Genomic DNA, 21,761 nt, shown 5'->3' on the forward strand with positions numbered 1-21,761 from the left:
AGAGGAGAAGTCATGGTTCAGACATCAGGTGGTTTCGCTGCCAACCTGATTGGCTGAGGCCTCGCCGTGTACGTTCAGCACGTTGTGAAAGAGCGAAGGTAAGGGCAGAACACGGCTGAAACCTGCTGCAGACCAAACCCTCATCAACACGCTCATCCAGCGTCACACCAGTCATTAAGAGAGAGGAGGTTGAACATAAGAGTCCTTAAGGGGGAAATTTCCTCACAACGTTGCGTCACACGTTTACTAAAATGGCTCAGGCTGAAGCGGATCATGAGGTTGAGAGTAACCAGGCAGTGAAGCAGCATCGCTGCTCCAAGCAGGACTTTGGTTTGTTGTTCCTGTTTGTTGTCATTTCTAATGTTGGGTCTAAAAAAAGCTCCTGTTTATTCTCAACATGCGGTTTCAGCGCAGTGACTGTGAGAACCACAGGGGCGTGCGCCTTGCAGTTCAAATGATCAATTACGTTTCAAAATATCAGAAATTAAAGAGGCGTCCGGCTGTGTTGCTGCGTTTTCAGAGCAGTGAATTAATGACCTTTTCCCTGGACTGGTTTCAGGTATCAGCCTGACTGGGGTCGATGCTGTGAGCAGGTTCAGCACACAGACGGGGTTAATGATCACACTGTGGTCAGACAGACCCAACATCAAACCAAAAACGCCTCTTTACTTCTGTGAAGTGAGTAGACGAAATTAGGAAGAAGTTTTAGGTTTATCCTTCATAAATTACATAAAACATTTCACAAATTGTCACCAGGTTACAAAAAATATTTTTTTGGAAGTTGTCTATGTATCAATTATTTCAGTTGACATCCATTTTTCTCAACCAGGTTTTATTCTAATTTGATTTAGAGAAATCTGATCTGACTAAATCAATGACATCTTTGTGACATCGTCAGTTCATTTTTTCTCCTCCACAAAAGGCTCATCGCTCATTCATCCCGGATTCTGAGGAAACCGACCCAGATGTGAGAACAAGTCATGCATTTTGGTACTCATGTTGCTCCATAGCTCAGAAAGTTGACCTGAAACCAATGAGATTTCTGGATTCAGCACATCAACATTACCCTAAAACAGTTGGAAAACCTCAGACATTTTGTGGCTGATGCTTAGTGTTATAATAAATCGGGCACGTGAAAATACATCGTCACCTTTACAGTTTTCTCCACCACAAACTTTTTAATATTCTGTGTAGCAAACCAATATGGAGCAGTATGTAAATGTAAAGTAGAAAGGTAAATCTACAAAGTTTTCACAAATAAAATTCTGAAAAGTGTGGCATGTATATGAAATCTATCCTGTCATCCAACAAAAAGGTCCAGCACAACCAATCAGCTAATTAAGTAAATAAAATCCACTTATGCATGATTTGATCTCGGTATAAATCCAGATGATCTGTAAAAACCAACATTAGTGATCGAACAGCATCACAAACACTGCTTCAGTTTCTAGTGCGAATATCTTGGTGCACCTGAAATAAGACAAAACTAACTGATAAACTTTTCAGCAACATATAGGAGTGTGTTTTAAATCAATAATTCATTGATGAAAACATATTAGTTCCATCGGAAAATTAGAAGCAAACATGCTTTATGGAATAGTGTGGATTTATGGAAAAAATGTCTTGCTACAAGCAAAATAATCTGCCAGTGTAGCAATTACTATTTAATTTTTAACTTAAAACCACGCACCTATAGCTTTCTAAAAGTTACTTGTAAGTTAGTTTTGTCTTATTTCAAATCTAAGATATTTACACTAACATTTACACCAAAATTACTTGGTAATATGTTCTTTTTTTGCAGTGAAGACCACAAAACACAGCAGACGGGTCAGGGGAAAAGTCCTGGCGAGGTATCAAGGAAGCGTTAAGTTAGAAAACAATGTTTCCAGCTTTTAGCATCTCAGGAAGGCTCTGCTGAGCTCATCATCTGGAAGCGATACAAACCAAGACGTGGTCGTCTAAACTCACAGCCTTAGCAAACGAGAGCAAAGGAGTTCATCAATCATCGATTTATTTGGTCTTTTAAACCATCGCCATGTCAAAAAAGGCATTTTTTTGCAGTTTTTATGTCAGATGTTGTATGTGGTGCAAACCTAAACACCGCACATCAACCTGAACACAACATTCTCTTGGTACGACTTGGTGGCCATGTCGTCTTACTGCGTTTTAAGTTTTTGTAGGAGCCGGAAGAGCTTAAAACTGATTGAGCTTAATATATTTCAGTCCCAGTGGAAACCATGCTGGAGGCAGAAAAAGACTTTAGACTGGGATCACCCTTCAGCAGGACAATGACCCCAGATGTACAGCAAGAGCTGCCATTCAGATCAATGCAGATACAGCTTCAAAGCATGTTCATGTGTGGACCAGTCAAAGTCCAGACATGTTTCATCTTAAACAAGCTTCCTGTCTTCGAGACTTTAGGGTAAATTATGCTCTTAAATCCTCACTGTCTTTTCTGTTTTCTGTGGGTGTAACGGCGTTATAAAGTGTTGACCTCCAACGTATACGCAGCCGTAACGCGAAGCTTAAATCACACATTTGGTTTAGAATGAGATGCTAACACGAACGTGGAAAAATACACATCTGACGCTCCCTGCAGGATCAAGAACCACAAACCATCTTCATCCATTCTCCGTGAAGTTACATAAGTTTCCCCTCTTTTTACTTTTGATTTAAACCACAGCCAGAAAAGAAGCGTTGGGAAACGACATCTGCTTCTTTTGGGAGACGAAGGTTTAGGTAGGAGTAAAAACCAGACTGAATTAATTTATTTAAAACTATTTCTAATGGGAGAGCCCAAACGTTTGTAGCTTGTTCTAAAGATAAAAAGTTAATGCACTATTAAGACTGCCTGTAGGATATTATAAAAGTTATGTCCATTTTCCCCACGCTGTTGTAGCTATTCAAACCTCTGTGTTGGTTTCTGGTGCAAACAGATCATTATGACACTTTTTTCTTTGGGTACCAAGTCTAAAAATAAAATGGTTGGATGCTGAATGAACTCCTGACTGGTGTGAAAGTGTGTGTAAAGTTTAAACCATTTTTTGGGAATTAATTTGAACGTTTTTACAATTTTTCAATGTGGATTAAGAAGTCAGAGCTGATTTATTTTGTAAAAAGTAAATCCCAACTGTTTTGACCTCTTACTTTTTACATTTTATTCTCAGATAAAAGAAGAAAAATTAAACAATTTAAGTGAAAAAATAACTTTTTATTCTGCACAAATCAACTACAAAACTCACTTCTATTAACATGCCACATATTTTTGTTCACAACAAACTTCACTTCCTGTTTTTCCTTCTCCTGTTTACAAGACAATGAAACTTGCACATGGTCCATATCAGTTATCTAAAACAAAGTTTAAGCAAAGAAATGGTGAATTAAAAACGATGTTTCACTGAGGTAATTAAAAAGAATGTGCACAAGTACTTTAAAGACCCCGAACTTTAAATTTCTTTACACTAAACAGATCAAATATGGAAATATTCAATGTGCTTTAAGAGAGAATATCTAACTCGTGATCTGAAGTCAGAACAAACTCTTAAAATTAAGAGTTTTAAGTTTTAACCTCTGGGTTGCTGTAAAATCACAATAAGTGCTTTCTGGTAAAACAAATTCATGCTCAGGTTTGTTGTTGCTGTCTTTATATCACATTTACATCCAGAAACACAAATTTATTTCCTGTTTCAAACAGTGTTGCTACTCTTATCTTTGTTCAATCAGTGATTTTAAACCAGCTACTTCAGTAAATCAGACCCTAAATCCACATCTTCTTCCCAATCAGGTAAGATGCATGCAGTGATGGCCTGAAATAGAAATGTACCCAGGCTCTATAAAGCAATACAATGACACTATTAAACATTAATACTATGCAAATTATTTAAGGCTGGCTTGTCTGTGCAGATAGTATAAAAGCTCTAATACTTCAAACCAAAGAACATTTTTACAAGCATGCAAAAGTAAAAAAGAAAGTCTCTCTTCTTCCCCCCAAGAAAGTTCATGAAAAAGTGTAGAAAGCTAAATTTTCACAGTAAACGTTCACATTTCACTCCTAAATTTTGTGTTTATATTGCATGGCTATTGTTTACCCGAATATAAAAAGCAGGAAAATATATTTTAGTCAATTACTTAAAAAAAAAAGCTGGAATGTGCATCACGAGTCCAACTAGTGAAAAATATTTTGGATATTTATTTCCTGCTTTTATTAAGAAATTAACGCTCAGTTTGTTTATTTTGACTCCCGTTAAGTCATGGTAATGATTTCGTATTTGTCCTGAACGTTGTTGTCCTGTTTCTGCGGCTCAGGTTGGTGCATGTCAATGAAGAGAAAGTAAATCCCGGCTCCGACCGCTCCGCCCACCATGGGTCCGGCCACAGGGATCCACCACCAGCAGCCTCCAGCTCTGCACACAGGACACCATCATTAAGCTGACGCACCGTTCTGTAAACTTTATCATATGCAAAAAATAAAAGTCTATTAAACTAAACTAAACTAAACTCAGCATTCTGGGAAATAGTTCCCACTCCTGTCTTTTTCTTCTTTCAGTTTTTAAGTGCTTGCCTAAAAACTCTAGTTTATTCAACTGTTGGAGGTTTGACTAAATTAATAAAACATTAATGCAACTTACTCCTACAAGTTTATCTTTCACAAAGTCACACATAGGTTCAAAATCTAAAACTCTCAAACTGTATTTGACTTAAAAAGCAGAAGCTAGGTGTGCTGTGGTGGCGCAGGGGTTAAGCTCAACCCACACAAGGAGGCCTTAGTCCTCAATGTGGCTGTCGCAGGTTTGATTCCTGTCCTTTGCTGCATGTCTTCCTCATTATCACTATCAAATAAAGGCCAATAAAACCTATAAAAAGCAGAAGTTAAGTAGACACAACTAAATGTGGCTCAAATGTCTTACAGTGTAGAAGCTGAATGCTGCTTCTCCATGTCTGGTTCTGGTGATGCAGAACCAGGAGACCTGAGCGGTCTAGAAGGTTGATACAACAACGCAGATTTACGGAGCATGTTGGGTTTATCAGGATTTGCTGCGATTCTGATCAGTTTCTTAATAGATCAGTCCTTTTCTTCTACTGTATTTTTCGGACTATAAGCCGCTACTTTTTCCCCACGCTTTGAACCAAGCGGCTCACAGCCCAGTGCGGCTTTTCTGTGGATTTTTCTTCAACCACCAGGGGGCTCTTTAGCAGGAAGTGAATCATTGGAAGTCAAAAATTGGAAATCAAAGAAGAAAGTGCTAATTTTCATTTAGAACTAGCACATGCTAGCAGCAGGCACGACGGAGAAATTTCTTAAAACTCATAAACCGCTCATCATGGAAACACGAAGAAGTTCATATGATGCAGCTTTTAAGTTGAAGGCTAAAGATCTGGCAGTACAGGAGGGACATAGAGCCGCTGCATGTAAGCTTGGCGTGAACGAAAACATGGTGTTGGAGACGCAGGGCTGCGTCCTTAATAGCAGATTGAAAAACCGAGAGCGGCGGAGATACCAGCGGTTTATAGCCTGGTGCGCCTTATATATGTACTTTACATTATTTTATTTTTGTTGTTGTTTTTTTTTTTTTTTTTTACTTTGCGGGTGCGGCTTATAGTGAGGTGCGCTCTGGGAAATACGGTAATTCATCCAACACAGTATAAAATAAAAATCCACATTAAAAAAAACACACATTGTATATTCAGTCTGGTGTAACCATGAATTTATCGTGGATTACAGAACAGTCCTCTGCTTGTTGGTGTGCCCTCTCTCTTAGTCCTTTTAAACTCGTTTACTGAGATTACAGAGTACGGCGGGTCAGTGTCGTGGTGTGGGCCGTTAATGGAGGTAAACGGATCCATGGACAGAAGTAAACAGTCGTCTGAACAGACCGAGTCTCTCTGTCAGGAAGCTGGAGGCGGCAGACGTCTGGATTAGAGGCTTAAATCTACTGATCAGCTCAGGAGACGGACTCTCTGGGTCACAACTGCTTCCCGCTGAGCAAAGAAAAACAGAAATTATCATGGTAGGAGACAGGGATGTAATATTTTCATTATAGCTCGGTTTAATTTCATTGACACTTTTTGTTTCTAGTTTTTATTAGTTAAATATTGTTTAGTTTCAGCTTGGTTTTTATTAGATATATTAGAAATAAGTATTGTTTTTCTAAATCTGGTTAAATTTTAGGTGCAGTATTGTGAAGCATGCTTCGATTGCGCAACAGAAGATACAATTTTCAAAAAACGTATTAAATTATTGTTGAACAAAAACTGACTGAAGTTTTCTCCAAACTTTTGCCATTTTGCAGAATCGTGCAGCGCCACCAGGAGGAGCATGAAGTAATGACGACATAAACTGCTTTTGTGAGTCAAAAAAAAAATTTACATCAGTTCAAAAAGCTAATGAAGAAATTCATGAACATTAAAACAAATAAAGTTTCAGTATTTTAACGTTAGTTTTATATACTCTATAGTATTTTTGTTTTTATTTTTTTCAGTTAAAAATATTTCTCATTTTCCGTTTTGTTAGTTAACTGTAATAAACTTGGTAGGATGCTTTAAATGCACGAAATTCAAACATTTTACATCTGTAAGTCCATTTATAGCTGAAGGATCCACATCTGGAGCAACAACTCATTATATTTATATTTCAGTATCATTTTCAAACTAGATAATAAAAAAAAAAAAAAAAAGCTGCTTTCACACATCCTGAGATTAACTGAGCAGCCTTATTACTGCACCGCTCTGGACTTTCTAGACGTTTTTACCCCAGCAGCGTTTTGTTCTTCGTTTGACAACCATAGCAGTCACTCTGAATGCCTTTAAGCAGCGACATGCACAGACGCTTTCAGGGGCAGGGGTTAAAAAGATTGGTCCAGAGCGGGGTCAAGGATGACGGCCACCGAGGGCAAAGGCACAAACAGCATGAATCTACCAGCCATCCAAGCACTGGGCCTGACGAGGCGGCCGCAGGAATGTGTCCATCACACCAATTTGGCTTTGAAGTAAAACCTAAATCATCCTGCGTGGACTGACAATGTGTTCAGGGAAACTAAAACTAAAAAAGAAAAACAACTCCGCAGTGAATTTAAAGCTGGAAAAAGAGCACAGAATGTTAAAAAGCAATATTTCAGTATTTCAAAAACAAACTGAGGATCTCTGCACGGATTGTTTTTTTATTTGTGGTCACAGTTTGGACATTTTTCTGATACCAGATGTCTGCTGTAATGACAGATCAGTTTATGTTCCTTCCATAAATGTTCCTTCAAATAATAATTATTAAAATTTGGATAAATATGTTGAATGCATTGCATTAAGCTTAAGCTTGCTTTTTATGTTTGTGACCGTTAGGAGGCATCTAAAACAGAAACCTTTGCTTCTTAGTGCACCTTATATATCAAACCTCATCCCAGTCCTGGAAACATGCAGTATCTCTCAAATTCAGCTGTAACAAAATTACATTAGTGAGCTGTTTTTATTTTTCATTTTTAGCTTTTTAATATTTGAGTTGAGGACATAAGATGTTGCGTGCATCTTTGATGTTCAAGTCTAAGGAACATACAGTGGTTCTATTTTTGACATAAACTTTTAAATATTTCATACTTATATGTGGGAGAAGCTGTTCCTTTTAAACATGTATCGTGTTTAAAATATTAATTCAGATTGGACAGGAACAGAAACGGTTCTTCTCTCCGTAGAGAAGGCAGACGACCAGATTTTCACCAGTTTCTATTAGTTTCGAGGCTTTTTCTCACTACTAAAGACTTAAATCACCTGAACACCTCCATGCCCCAGCCGGCCACAGCAGTGAAGAGCCGGGGGCCCAGATCTCGAGCCGGGTTTATGGGATAGCCGCAGTTCAGACCCATGGAGACGCCGATGGCCATGATGGTCAGGCCGATGCAGAGCGGCTCCATGCCCTTTGGGGCGCCGATGTTCTTCCTGTCAGTGATGGCCAGGATGCACAGGACCAGGGCTCCGGTGGCAATAACCTTCCAAAGCAGAAGAAACGTCGGATAATTATCCAAACATTGTTCTGAATATCAGGAAAGGAAAAAACCACTGAAGTTGTTTTGGGTCTTTTGATCGACCGGGGCGCTGGCGCAGGCTGTGGAGCAGGACGCTCCCCCATCCTGGCCTTTGGGTTTGTGTTAGCTGCTGAATTTGCTTCTTGAGAGGAAGTTTTTGAGTCCTCTCATCTGCTGCAATGACCTCTGACCTGTGTTTCTCTAAGCCTATTAGGGGGTCTCTATTCCTGTTTCACGCTGCGTGGGACAGCTTCAAGGGGCACAATCATGGATTTTCCTGCCACATAGTGCCATTTTGTGGCACAGTCAAGTAACTGTGTTACTTTAAGATGTTATAGAATCAAATTTGACTTAAAAGAAATTTGAGTTCCTGATTTGATGTCTTGAAATTAGGTCTCTGTCTCTTTAAAAACTCTCTGACACTCCGCCTTCAGGAAGTCATGGCTTCTCTATTAACCCTTTAACGACATTTTTAGCAGCGTTACTCTGAGAAGTAGCTCATTTAATGAGCAGATGCCCAGCTCCACCAGGTGTTTGCTAATTGCTGCTGGCTAGTCTGAAGGAGCTGAGTGGGAGAGGCGGAGCTAGGTCCAACCAGGCGTTTTGCACAGCTGAATGGTTGCCATGGAGATTAAAGGATATCTCAAACATGCGTGAAAGAATCAAATCAAAACTCCAGATATGTTTTGATGAGGGAGTAACTATATAACATGATATAAAGCTAAAATATATTTTACATAAAACTTCCCTTTTAACATTGTTCCCCAGTATGAATGTTTATATATTTGCTACACCAGCTGCATCAATTGTATGCTGTTAAATATAAAATCTGTTTAAAGCTAAAACTTCACGTTTAATTTTTCTTTTATCCATATAAATAACAATTTGCTGGATATTTTTTCCCTCACATGACACCAAATTTCAGAAGCTCCAACTCCAGAAAACATGTAAAAGATTAACATGTACTCATGTTATAAGACATTTATAACATGAGTACAAAGGAAATTATTTTTGCATCTCACCTTAAGGAACCTTAATTCAAATCACTAAACTTACAGTTTAGTGTTTTGATTGGAGACACTGAAACCTTTCTCTGGTTTGTGCCAAATCCAGTGTTTTAACTTTTAAACGATCTGATCTTCTGCAGGTTTTAAAATAATTTAAATATAATGTCAAGTGCACAAAACATCTTAAAAACATTTGCACACGATAAAACTGCCTCCAACCTGGTAAAGATGTGTAAAAAGCCTTCAGGTAAATATATCTTTACTGCAGTAATATTGTCTTTACACTGAAGAATTCCCTTTAACTACATTTGTAACTTTTGGAGATTTTTTTTCCTCACTAATCATCATCCAAAGCCATCTACCAGAAAATATTAGAGTTTTTCTAATAGCTTGTAAATATTTTAACTTTCATCAAATCTGTCCATTATGGAGAGGGTCAGTTTTTAAATTAAATATTGAAATAAATAATTTTTATTATGAAGAACTGGAAACACCTGCAGGAGTTAAAATTACCAACAAATGTATTAAAAAAAAAAAAAATAAAATAAAATAATAATAATAATAATAAGAGTTTTAAAGTTAGGATCAATCAAAAATATTTCACGGTGTAAATATGTCAAAACAAAACAAAAAGTTTTTAAGGTTTGCACTCAATTTTTACCAGAAATGTTAAAGAATGGAAAGGCCACTTTCTTTGTCTTAGTTATTTCTACTATTTTTATTGTTTAATTGGATCTTTTGGTATCTAGAAGCCAGTAAAACATATTTTTGATGAAATCTAGAACACTTTTCTTTAAAATAGCAGATTAATATAACTTGAGTTTGTCAGCTTATCCACTGTGTATAAATTATCCCACAAACTTAACAGCACATAGTTTGAGCTAAAGCCTAAATATTCACTTTAAACCTGTGTAATTCAAAAAACATGATCATACATTTCTTTGAGCTATATATTTCTGAGACGGTTATGATCAGAAGTATAAATTTTGAACTTCACCTGGTCAACAAACCCGTTTAGCACCGACAGATGTTTTGCAGGATAGGATGCAAATATGTTGGCCGTTGCATTTTCACCAGTAACTGCAAGATCTCCACTGGTGTAGTCCATCAAAGCATCTGAGGAGAGGAAAATTATCCACCAGATGTAAAAAAAAAAAAAAAAAAAAAAAAAAGTAGATTTAAAATATGGGACATTCAAAGTTTCCCCCAGAAAACTGGCTAAGCCTGGCGGTTGGATGCTGGGACAGTAATTCATCCAGCGGCCCGTCGTGTTTTTGAGTTAAAAAATGCTTAAAGTTGACAGGAAATTTGAAAATATCACCTGATAATTGTGTGTTATTAAAAGATTGGAATATTAACACCTAAACACCAATCATAAAGTCTTAAAAACGCAAACATTTAAACATGGTTTAGCCTGGTGGGGGCAGAAGTAAAGCCTGGTGGCCCGCCAGGCTTGTAATACACTGGGGGAAACCCTGGACATTCCTCTGCTCTTGGTTTTGCCACACGTTCTACATTTAATCTCACCGTAGTACAAGCCAAAGACGGCACAGGAACCGGCGAATGCTCCGAGGAACTGTGCCGCCACGTAGACGGGAAACTTCTTCAGAGGCAGCTTCCCCAGAATCACCATGGCCAAAGACACGGCCGGGTTCACATGGGCTCCTGAACAAATCAAAAACTTCAACATCTGAGAGAGACACAGCGAAAAATTAAAAGGTTTAAAACTACTCAGATTTTTATACAACAAAGTCACAGAAAAACAGATTTTTGCTAATTTTAAGTGATTTTTCTACAGACTTTTTTGTTATATTTAAAAACTAAAGTCATGCTGCCACAATATTTTCTACTTTTACTGTCTTTAAATTTAACAAAAATACTTTTCCCAATTTGATGCACTTACAATCAGAGTTAGCAAGTAAGAGTAGCACTACTTATACATATTATTACTAAAGTAGAAGTAGAAAATAGAAATCTAAACAATTATTCTAAGTTGGAGTAAAAAAAGCTACTCAAGTACTGAGCAACTTGTCAAAACATAAATTATTTAATAAAATATGTGGAAATTTTAAAGCTCAAATTGAAAGTAATTCATATAAATAACATAATTACAACAAAGGAAACATTTTTCAAGATGAAACTGCAGGTGTGTGTGTGTGTGTGTGTGTGTGTGTGTGTGTGTGTGTGTGCGTGCGTGCGTGCGTGCGTGCGTGCGTGCGTGTGTGTGTGTGTGTGTGTGTGTGTGTGTGTGTCTTGCTGGTTAAAATACGGTTGTTCATCATCCAGTGAAATTACACTCAGTGGGTGGAGAAGCCAAGTAAAAGTAAACAGAGCAGCACAAAAAATATAGTCCTAAAAGTTACATTTTTTAATGTAACTAAGTAAATGTATCTCTTTTCTATAAAATCTGCTTTAACTCTTGCATGCAGCACTGATGTACATAGCTTCTTCCCCCACCAGCTCTTCCATTTTAACTTTCTCTTTGTTTTTGGACAACTGAGATTCAAGAAGTTTTGCAGATCAAGCCTCAGCGGGCTGCAGATTCATGCAGTCATCAGCAAACCTCCTCCATTCATCCAACGCTTTCCGGCTCACTCTTCTGGGTTTGTGCTCCCTCAGATCTGTTTTCCCATATTTTGTCCTGAAGCGAAGTGTTGAGCACATTCCAGCCAATTGTTACCAAGTGTGGGGTCATTTATTTAACACTCTGGGATCTTGGCTTTGACCTCGCTGGGGTAACACCGCTGGGGGGTATCAGCCATGCGCCCATTGTTAATCTCCCCATCCTGTTCACAAACACCAGCCACGACAAGCAGCCGGCCCGGCCTGCCCGAATTGCTTCTGACATAATCTGCCTGAATCTGCTTAAGGCACACGTAGACTGCAGGTCATTAGAGTGACCATGATGTGTCACACTTACCGTACACTGTCAGCTAAAATCTGCCGACTACAAAGTGATACCAATTGTGTTTTCTTCTCCTATGGGGCCGCTCTGCCAGGGAAGCCCAGAGAGCCGGGCTTGTCACACCTGACCCCCCTCATCTCCGCAGACCCATGCCCCTGTAAAGCTCATTAGTCCAATACCTACGATCATCTTCAGAGATGTCGTTGGACAGAAGCTTCCCACCAAGCTGCGGACCAAATGGCCCAGTCATGCAGCAAAAGCTTTCCATATATTAACCTCTCTGTCCTCTGGCTTTTCTGCTATTCTTCTGAAGTCTCCAAGCTGCTCTTAATAGGGAGCCGACTGTTGAAAAATCACAACATTCGTCTTCAGCTTCGATTCATGGCTTAATCTTCTGTTAATCTGAAGATTTACTCCAAAGAGAGAAACATACACCGGCCGTGAAAGTCATAAATGATTCTGTAAAATACGGAACCGTCCTGAAAGTGGAGTGAAATTTTATTTTCTACTTGTTCAAGTAGATTTTCTTATTATCTTGATTTTTACCTCACAATAATCATTATTATTCTGATGATGTTGCACAGAATAACCAGGTGTACAGTGATCAGCTTTAGCTGTTCTGCTAATGATTTTTATACCACAGGACTGACATATATGGATTTACTGCACAGCTCTGGAAAAGAGCCCACTGCACTGAACCCCATTGAAAACCTCCTGGTTTCTCCACCAAATGTTGATTTCTGAACTCTTCCTGAGTTAAAACATTAGTATTGTTGTCTCTGAATGAACATGAACTTGTTTTCTTTGCATTATTTGAGGTCTGAAAGCACTGCATCTTTTTTAAAATTTATTTTAACCATTTATCATTTTCTGCAAATAAAAACTAAATCTTTGCTTGTAATTTAATTAACATGTCAGTAGTTCAGAGAATAAAAGAACAATGTTCATTTTACTTAAACATATACCTATAAAAAGTTAAATCAGAGAAAAGTGTATAAAAGTCTGAATAGATTTAGAATGTTTAATATTGAAACTATATATATAATAAATTCTGAAAATGTATATAATTATAAATAAAATATTTCTTTTTACCTAAAGTATAAGAATTGACACCATTTTCAAACAGGTATAGTAATGCATGTATTTTTCTGTTTGTCTATATAAACTGTAAATCACAAAAAAAATATTTTTTTCATACTTTCTGCCTTAACTATTTCAAAACATGACTTTGTGGTTTATTAAACTTCTGCTTCTTAGAATCCGTTGTGGCCATCTTGAACTTTTGTCTAACTCTTTATATTCTCACCACTTCCTCACTGACAGTCACTGCTTTACCTCTGAACCCTGATGAGTGACGTACTATGGTTTATGTCATTAAAATTTAAAAATACTTAAAGTGAAGTCCATTGTTGTATCGTCCACATATGTTTAAAGAGTCGTTATGGAAGGATGTCTGTCAGCAGTCAGTCCCACAACAAATCTGAAGAGGCCTCTGACTGAAGACTGTAGGTGAGGAAGTGTTAACAGGTCCCGTTCTGGGCAGCAAAGATGATTTTCCACAGAAACACCTTCTAGGTGACATCAGTTCTGTTCTGACAACATCAACCATATGACAGAGACATTGGAAATGATCTGAGCCCGTTACGACCGCAGGAAGTTCCTGCTTGAACAGGAAGTTCCTCCTTCTCTCTCTCTTTTCATTGGTCCTGCTCTACTGCATCCATGAAGCCTCCTCCTTCAGCTCCTCTGGGACTCGGGGTCGTAGTTGACATATTATTGGATCTTTTGTGAAGCTAATCAGACGCTCCAAGATGGAAAAAAAAAACGCCTTGTCGCTATGGTTACATCAAAACTCCCAGCTTCACGGCTTCCCAAACCAGACAGAATAATTATCCAAACACGCAAAGCCTCAACCGAAAAAAAAAAGTACTGACAAAAGTTTCCTACAGGAACAAATGAGAGCTAACATACTGGAAATACTCCAACTAATTTAAAAGAACGCCACATGTTTTTGCTGCTGTTGCAGAATATACAGCTTTAGTTGAGAAAATGTGACTGCTGACAAACCTGACAGATTTAGGTGAAAAAGGATTTTTATTCTTATTTTTCCGACATTTTTCTTCTGACTGGAAGTAGCAACAACATTTCGAAGCGGCTCAGACAGAATCCTGAGCGAAAAAGATTAGGATGATGGCGCGGAGGCCTTCCAGTCTCAAACACTTCAGATTCATCACCAAAGATAAGTTGCTAAAATAAGAGTGGAGACCTGCAGAAAAGCTGCTCGGCAATTACAAGCCTGGTGTCGCAATTCCTCTTAGTTGATTTTTTGAGAAATGTAAAATCATTTTATGACATCGAGTTTCTTTTTATATGTGTATAAATATAAATACACACAGACAGTTTCTTTTTACGTTTTAGCATTTTTGAGAGACATTTTTACCTCAGTGACGGAAATAAACTGTTTTGGTTTAATGGCAGCAACGTTAAACGTAAAGGAGTACAAATAATAATACAGTTTTCTCTACGCAGCCATTAATAACAAATAAATTAAAGTGATTTAAAAAACATTGTTTTGTTTTGCTGGAGACATCCAGCAACCCGTCTGAATAAAGAATGAATATTTTTCTCGCCACCGTTGTCTGTCTCAGGATTAAGATACTTTTTGCTGCTGCAGAGTTAATCCACATTTCTGAACAGAAATTATACGAGTGTAAAAACCAAATTAGTCAAATTACAATTAATTGAATAAATGTATTTGGACAACTAAAACACCTCAATTCAAACAAATTGTTGCTCATTTTGATAACCTGCTTTGTTTCAATAAAGCAAAAAAGGTGTCAACTTGGTAAAGGTTAAATATACTGAAATGAGATTATAATCAAAATGTAATTTTGGATTTACAAACTAATATGCTTGATTAAATGTGTAATAATTTTAATTTCTGACATTTAATAACCTCTGAAATTAGTTTTTGTAGTGTTCCAGTAGCAAAGGTACTTTGAGAATAATTAAACTTTTTTTAAAGTCAAAACATTGAAGCATTTCTCCTCATTACCAGAAAGTAAAAACTCAAAAACTGAAATGTTTGCAGGATCAGAAAAGGACATAATTAATTTGCACCACTATATTTTATCCTGCCTTATATTTATACCTGATATGTGCTTATTTGGGTCTTTAATCGCAAATTACTGCTTGAATTAAAACTGGGAATTGTAAAGTAATTTATTAAATGTCACAAACAAAACCTAGACTATCTTAATTATCCACTATTTTTTTTTTTTTTTTACAAGAGTCCCATTTTTTTCCCAATTATCAGGTTACATTGTTTTGCCTGATTTTATCTCCATAAACTTGAGGATTTGTCACTTGCATCACTGCAGAAACTAACAGCCTGATTTATGTTTCCTAATCATATTGGAAGAAATTTTGACTTGGAAATAGTTGAGTTTTTGGAGGAAACTTTTAAAAAACATCAACAAACTTTTACATGTCAAAGTCAAATTTATTTATAAAGCACTTTAAAAACAAGTTTAAAACGGCCCCAAAGTGCTGCACAGAAAAAGTAATAAAATAAGTTGATGAAAAGAAAAAGAGAAATAATACAAGAAAAAAAATCTCTATATATTAATAAGTAAATCAGAAACACCAGGAAGTGGTTGCAGTGAGCGCAGCTTTTTCTCCAGGTGTTCCACACAAAGTGACATCTATTTATCTATTTACCTGGGGAAAGCACACAGTTTTGGTTGAGAAAGTGGAAGAATTTTCATATTTTCTTTCTACATTTTCCGCCAGTCAGGAATCGGAGTCGACCTGGAGAAAACCGGTCTGAATCGTCTCTTACCTGACACTCCCCCCGCCATGTAGACGGCCATCATGACTCCCAGGGTGAAACCGACGTGGATGGTGAGCGGCTCTCCCAGAGCCCCTTTACTCAGCACCGTCTGGGCCACTGAACCGCATCCAAAGAGCTGGGACACAGACAAGAACAAAAACACAAAGAGTGCAGCTAGAAAAGCCTCATTGTTTCTAATCATTCCAATTAAGCTCACCATTAACACTAGCCCTCTTGTCCACAAACAGCCTCTGACTGCCACAGACAATTTGTCTAAGCTGGAGCTCAAAACAATAATTAATCCCTCACTTATTAGGTAAAAGGCACAAGTAATTTAGAGGGGGTGGAGGGGGGGGGGGTTGAGGCGAAAGCAGTCATCCACAAATAAAAAGGGTTGTGGAAGATGCATCTCCCCTCTGATGGGCCGTCCCAGACATTAAAGCAGACTTTTTTTTCTTCTCTTTGAGGTGGCAGCTGCAGCTCAGAGGGTTTCAGGTGGAGGCTGGGACTCTCTACTGGAAGATAACACAGTGCTGCTCTGCATATTACTTCAATAATGATCTTCTTTTTACAACCTTGTAGCTACAAGAAACATATTATGTGTGGAGGGAAAAAGCCCTAAAATATCACATCAGTTCCACCTTCTCCTCAGAGAGCCTCCAATTATCTGCTATAGCAGAGGCATTTGAGGGGCTGCGGTCAGTCCGCAGAGAGTCTTATTAGCCGCTTTAAAGCGGCTGTTTAAGCTGGGTGACAGGTGCAGAGGGAGGGAGGAGAAACACTCACGATCAGGACAAAGATCCCCAGAAACTCCGCCAGGAACTCCTTCACGATGTCCCGCCTCAGGCCAAATTTCTCCTTCATCTTCCTCCTGCTCTCTTCTTCCATGCTTTGTTGTTGTCGGGCGTTATTTTCTGGGACTGTTTGATGCCTTCCTCCGATCACAACAAACAGCCAACAGCTCTGATGGAGGCAGAGCGGAGCTGAGAGCGCAGGCTGTCGCCTCCCACTGCCGGACGCGCTAAGCTCCCTGCTTCTGTTTCCCGGGACAGCCACAAGGGGTCCGCTTTAAAAAAAACATTATTATTATTATTATTATTATTATTATTATTATTATTATTATTATTACTACAGTAATAATGTCTGGATCAGCGCATTTCAGACCCAAACAAGACACATTCAAGTTCCTCTACTCAAGAAATATTAGTTTTACAATAAATAAGAACAAGGAAACTAAATCTCAACTTAATTTGTCAGATTTGTTTGTGCTTTTAGAGGCAAATAAGAATATTTATTACACTGTAAATAGGCTATTGCTAAAATAACTCACTTTATCTTTAAAGCATCTCTTCTAATTTATTTTACAGGGAAATTGATATTAAATGATCACAGCTAACTCTGTAAGACATTTTTTACTGTAAAACAAATTACAGATGGTCTGTTTGAACAGCTTTAAATGGGTTATAAAAATAATAAGTTGTTTTAAATCATCTAAAAATTAACATTTTACAGTAACAAAGAGTCAGCAACTCTAAACTATTTTTATTAGGACTAACTAAGCTTCAGATTTTTGAATTTTCCCAGCATGCATTGCAAATCTACCCTAACATGATGTGAACAGATTATATAACACAATACTGCTAATTATTGATAATAATATTTATTTCACAAACCACACAGTCATATTCTGCACATTGTCTGTACTAAATTCCTGTTTTAAAAACAGTAATTTACACTTAAAACAACAAACATTGTTTACACTGTGAACACATTTTTAGCTCTATAATGTTGTATGAGTCATTATAAACGTAATAAAAACCGTTTTGTTAAAAAAAAATCTGTGGAGTACACACTGCTGTTTGGGTAAAGATAAACACTCGTTGCACTTAACTGAGTCATAATTATAAAATTAAAAAGAAATAGTTTTTATTTTTTTCATCATAATTTTATATTAAAAACCAGGAATATGACATGTTCTGATTATGATTTTTTTTAGAAGTCCTAAGAATTAAAAACAAATAAAATAAACACATATTAGAAAAATGTTTACGAGAAAATAAATTAGGGGCAACTAAAAATGTTCAAACCTATAAAATACCCAGCAGTGTTTATGACACGGTTCCCGTTTTTTTGGCTTTTCTCGTTACATGAACAAACACTCACGCAACATTTTAACGCTTGGAAAATAAACAATTGGACTTTATTTCTGCGACTTTTACGGTTTTGAAATAGTCAGCCACGCATCTTTTACCAATCCTTCAGAGGCACTCGAGCTTATCCAAGTCCTTTTAATGCTCTGTCACAATTTATTTCTCATTTCTTTCCTCATGCAGCTGGAAGCCAACACAGATTCCTTCCACTCATCCCATTTGTCATTTCTCCACGTTTCTTCTTTATTATTTGTTTTGCTTGTCACCACCTCGGTGCCTCCTGCATTTTACAGCCATCAACTTGTGCAACACATGAAAAACTCGTTTCTTCCAACAGAGGGCGCTCGATGAATGCGTTTGAAGCGCTGTTCACACCTTCTGCTCCGGTATGTCTTATCTTCCGTTTGCTGGGCTCTGTGAAAAAAAAGAAAGAAAGAAAAGGTGAGGCGACAGGCGGAGGACGGGATGTTTTTGAATCCATTAATCAACGTCACGGCTGCAGGCATGTCCTCTTTGATGTGAAACAGACACTTTGGAGAGTGTCGCCCAGGCTGTGAAAAAGCACTGATGTGCTGATGGAGGAAAAGCACCCACTCCGGGGTTTGCAAATGATGGAGCTACATCTGTCTCCAAACTTCTTCTTTGTCCTGTCAAGAAAGCTGAGCTTGCAAACCTTCATGTTGAGACTTTAATCCAACAGGAGAAGTAATATTTCCCCCTCCCCCCTTCATTTTTGTCTGATGATGTACATTTCAAAGACAAGTAAGATCTCCGTTAATCCTGAAACTGCTTCTGCTCCTGTTGAGCTGCAAAGGCATTTCTTTGGAAAGGAGGTAAAGCATTTTAACTTTATCTAAAACTTTAAAGTCAGACAGAGACAACCAGAACAATAAAAAAAAATGTTGAGCTCATTCCTGAAGGAAAAATCAACTTCCTCCATCCTCATGACATCAGAAATGAATTGTGAACAATCACATTGTTTAGAAGGCTGAGTTCAGTTGCCTGATTTCTACTGAATCACTGAAACTTAACCTGACTGGCAACATAAATGACCCTAAAACATCTGTTAAAATAACAGCTTCTTCCCATTACAGAAAGTCTGAAGCCGTTTCTAATGCTTCGGATCTCCCATAATGCAACAGAAGACAGGAAACAGTGACGAACCAGTCGAACAAATTCTTACAAAAAAGAAAGACCAACATCTGAAAGTGCTGTAGGCCTCGGCTTCCTCAGATTCACAAATTGAAAACCCGTTTGGACTTGAAAGAATGCAATGACTCAAAACATTTTGATGACGATTTTGGGAAACATTCTGAAGGTTTGTGAGACAAAGGTGGCCATTTTGGTCCCACTACAGCCAACATTCAAACAACATGACGAACAGTCAAAAGTAGGGATGTTGGTGATGGTCGTGACTCGTTTCTCTGCTTAGAAGACTTGATTTAATGGATGAAACCACAAATCATGTTTGTTTGTTTTTTTACCATAAAATCCAGCAGGAGAACGTCCAACCATCAGTCTGAGAGTTAAAGCTCACCAACAGGCAACCTCTAAAAACCTAAAAAAAAAAAAAAAGTCAAAGTCTGGACTCACATCTAGTAAAGACTCTGTAGAGTGTTAACTCTCTGGTGATGGATTAAATTCATTCTGCAAAGCGGAGTGGGACAAACTGAAACACTCACTAACTACACAGCAAATTCTGCAGAGTTAAATCAACGCTGTGACCAATCTACTTGGTCCTTGTCAGAATTGGAGTTCATTTAAATATTTTCAGAGTTATTTAAACAAGAAATGAGTAATTTTAATGCTTGAAAAAGTTATAACTACTCAAACTGTTGTTGAAATGACTCTGTAAGAGTTAAATTAATGCCAGTTCTGAAAGGGACCAAATAGACTCGGCATAGTGTTGATCTAACTTTGCAGAATGTGTTGTGTACCAGTCGTGAAATGGTTTGAAACCAGTAGCTGCCAGCAACTAAACCAGTTAGGAGGCAATCACAGCTTAACTCAGCGTTGGTGTAATAACAGACCCCAATAACTCTGCTCTTTTATTTACTTGGGTTAATTTGAGCTTGTATTGAAACCTATTTGAATCATATAAATGCGGAACAAGAAGAAACCCGCAAGCGGCCAAACACTGCGCCCAAGTGCAGCGATGTGCGGATGTTTATTGGGCGCTTTTGAAAGGAGACTCTGGGAGGAATTATCACCTGCAGGACAAATTTGTGCCCACAGCACCCCGGCGAGCTGCAGCAATCCCTGCAGTCCGCGATTTACATGACAGCGCCGGCCGTGGGGAGGTTGTGTTAGGCAAATCAGCCCACAGGGTGAGAGCGAGCTGAAAGGCAGGGTGACACTTTTATGTCACCTATGTAGGAAATTGTTAATGACGACCTTATTGGAGTGACTTTTACTTCTAAACTAAAGCAAATCTTAACACATAGAAGCCAGAAAACTTCATTTAAAAAAAATATTACGGCTCAGATCTGGGACCTATTTCCTTTTTTCTTTTTTTCTTTTTTCCCTGTGCAATTTAAAACAGCCGCAACCTTAATATGCGGAGTTATTATCAGCGCTCTGCGCACATATGAGATAATCAGTTCCAGACCTGTGTGATAACTCGCCGCAGGCTCTGTGAGCGTGATATTTGTGTATGTAAAACTATGAATAAGTATGTAAAAAAAAAAAAAAAACTCCAACTGTTGCGGAGTGAAAGCGACTGAGGAAAGTGAGTGTGAGGTGGGTTGGGTGCGTGTGTTCCTCCTCCTCAACACGCATGGCTTGAGGTCATTTATGTAAATGCTCGGATTTAATTTTCAAAAGGACGGCCCTTTCCCCCTTCTCTCCTCGCCCAATGAAAACGAACCGCAGCCGACACCTGGCTATAAACCCAGGAAGGAACCCGGAGCTCTAATCAGAAACCCGCTGGAAGGAGGAAACACCGGAGGAAGGCGCAGTGAGCAGGGAAGCAGGCAGGCAGGAAGACGAGCGGAGCGACCAGCCGCGATGACTTCGAGTAAGATCGAGATCCCCGGAGAGGTGAAGAGCGACCCGGCTGCTCTCATGGCATCCCTCCAGCTGATGCCCTCCCCGGTGCCCAACCCGGAGATCAAGCACACCAAGGTCTGTTCCCGTCCTCCCCGCGGACACGTTCGGCTGCGCTCTCAGCTCCGAGATCTGGACTTTCTCCAGAGTTTGCGCGGAGTTTTTTTTTCCACGGACAGGACGTCACAGCTTTATTATTTATTAATTACTATCTAAAGTCCCAACTGAGTGGAAACATCCTCCCTACGACGGAGGCGCACTTAATATTTCTAATTTCGCTCGCACACGCTCTCAATAAATTACACATTTAAGAAAAACACGTTTTACTTGCACTGCTGAGATTATGATAAAGTCTCGTAATTGATTTGCTTAAAGAGGCCGAATTAAATTGAAAGTATTTGATGAGGCAATAATAAAAAAAAAAAGCGTGCGCTGAGTTTTAGACGCTGCTAAAAATTTACAACCAGTCACATGCTCTTCCTGTCATGTTGTTTCATTTTTTATTTCACCTGGATTGCAGACATTATTACATTATTTCACTTCGCTGCGGGAAACCAATTTATAAACTGCATTTTTATGGGGCTATTAAAATTTTATAGAAAACAGCAAAAATTGGAACAAAAAGCCTCTGTTTCTCATTTAATTCTCATCATGAAGCTTTTATGGGGTTTTTTTCTAGTCCCTCAATTTACATTATAATAGCTCACAGTGAAATTAGGCCTCAGTGGAATTGAGACAAATTCAAGCACATGCCAACGACTTACAGTATTTGCTTTTAGTGGAGTTTATAATGGCAAAACACCTGGAGTTCAA

At 38.3% G+C, this 21,761-nt stretch overlaps 2 protein-coding genes and 1 long non-coding RNA gene across 3 annotated transcripts in view; 2 read left to right on the forward strand and 1 right to left on the reverse strand.

Moving 5' to 3' along the window:
- Positions 1–10: 10 nt before the first annotated feature.
- On the forward strand, positions 11–4,497 carry LOC148160218 (uncharacterized). The gene is made up of 2 exons (XR_015762517.1): positions 11–98; positions 4,306–4,497. It is a non-coding gene; the product is annotated as an uncharacterized LOC148160218 (long non-coding RNA).
- On the reverse strand, positions 3,161–16,738 carry aqp9b (aquaporin 9b). Its single transcript, XM_088004308.1, has 6 exons — positions 16,540–16,738; positions 15,763–15,889; positions 10,544–10,681; positions 10,014–10,132; positions 7,756–7,973; positions 3,161–4,403 (listed from the first exon to the last, which is right to left on the reverse strand). Exons 1-6 carry the CDS (start codon positions 16,639–16,641, stop codon positions 4,244–4,246), a joined length of 864 nt encoding a protein of 287 aa, XP_087860434.1. The 5' UTR covers positions 16,642–16,738; the 3' UTR covers positions 3,161–4,243.
- Positions 16,739–20,453: 3,715 nt separating this feature from the next.
- The window catches only part of aldh1a2 (aldehyde dehydrogenase 1 family, member A2), a 34,789-nt gene continuing 33,481 nt past the window's right edge, over positions 20,454–21,761 (forward strand). The window contains exon 1 of the mRNA XM_088004307.1: positions 20,454–21,026. Coding sequence (XP_087860433.1) covers positions 20,703–21,026 — 324 coding nt within the window. The 5' untranslated portion in view covers positions 20,454–20,702. The remainder of the gene's footprint in view (positions 21,027–21,761) is intronic.

Source organism: Poecilia mexicana, unplaced genomic scaffold (assembly GCF_051168715.1).
Source record: "Poecilia mexicana isolate PSO_F unplaced genomic scaffold, ASM5116871v1 scaffold_3, whole genome shotgun sequence".
In the NCBI taxonomy this organism is placed as follows: Eukaryota; Metazoa; Chordata; class Actinopteri; order Cyprinodontiformes; family Poeciliidae; genus Poecilia; species Poecilia mexicana.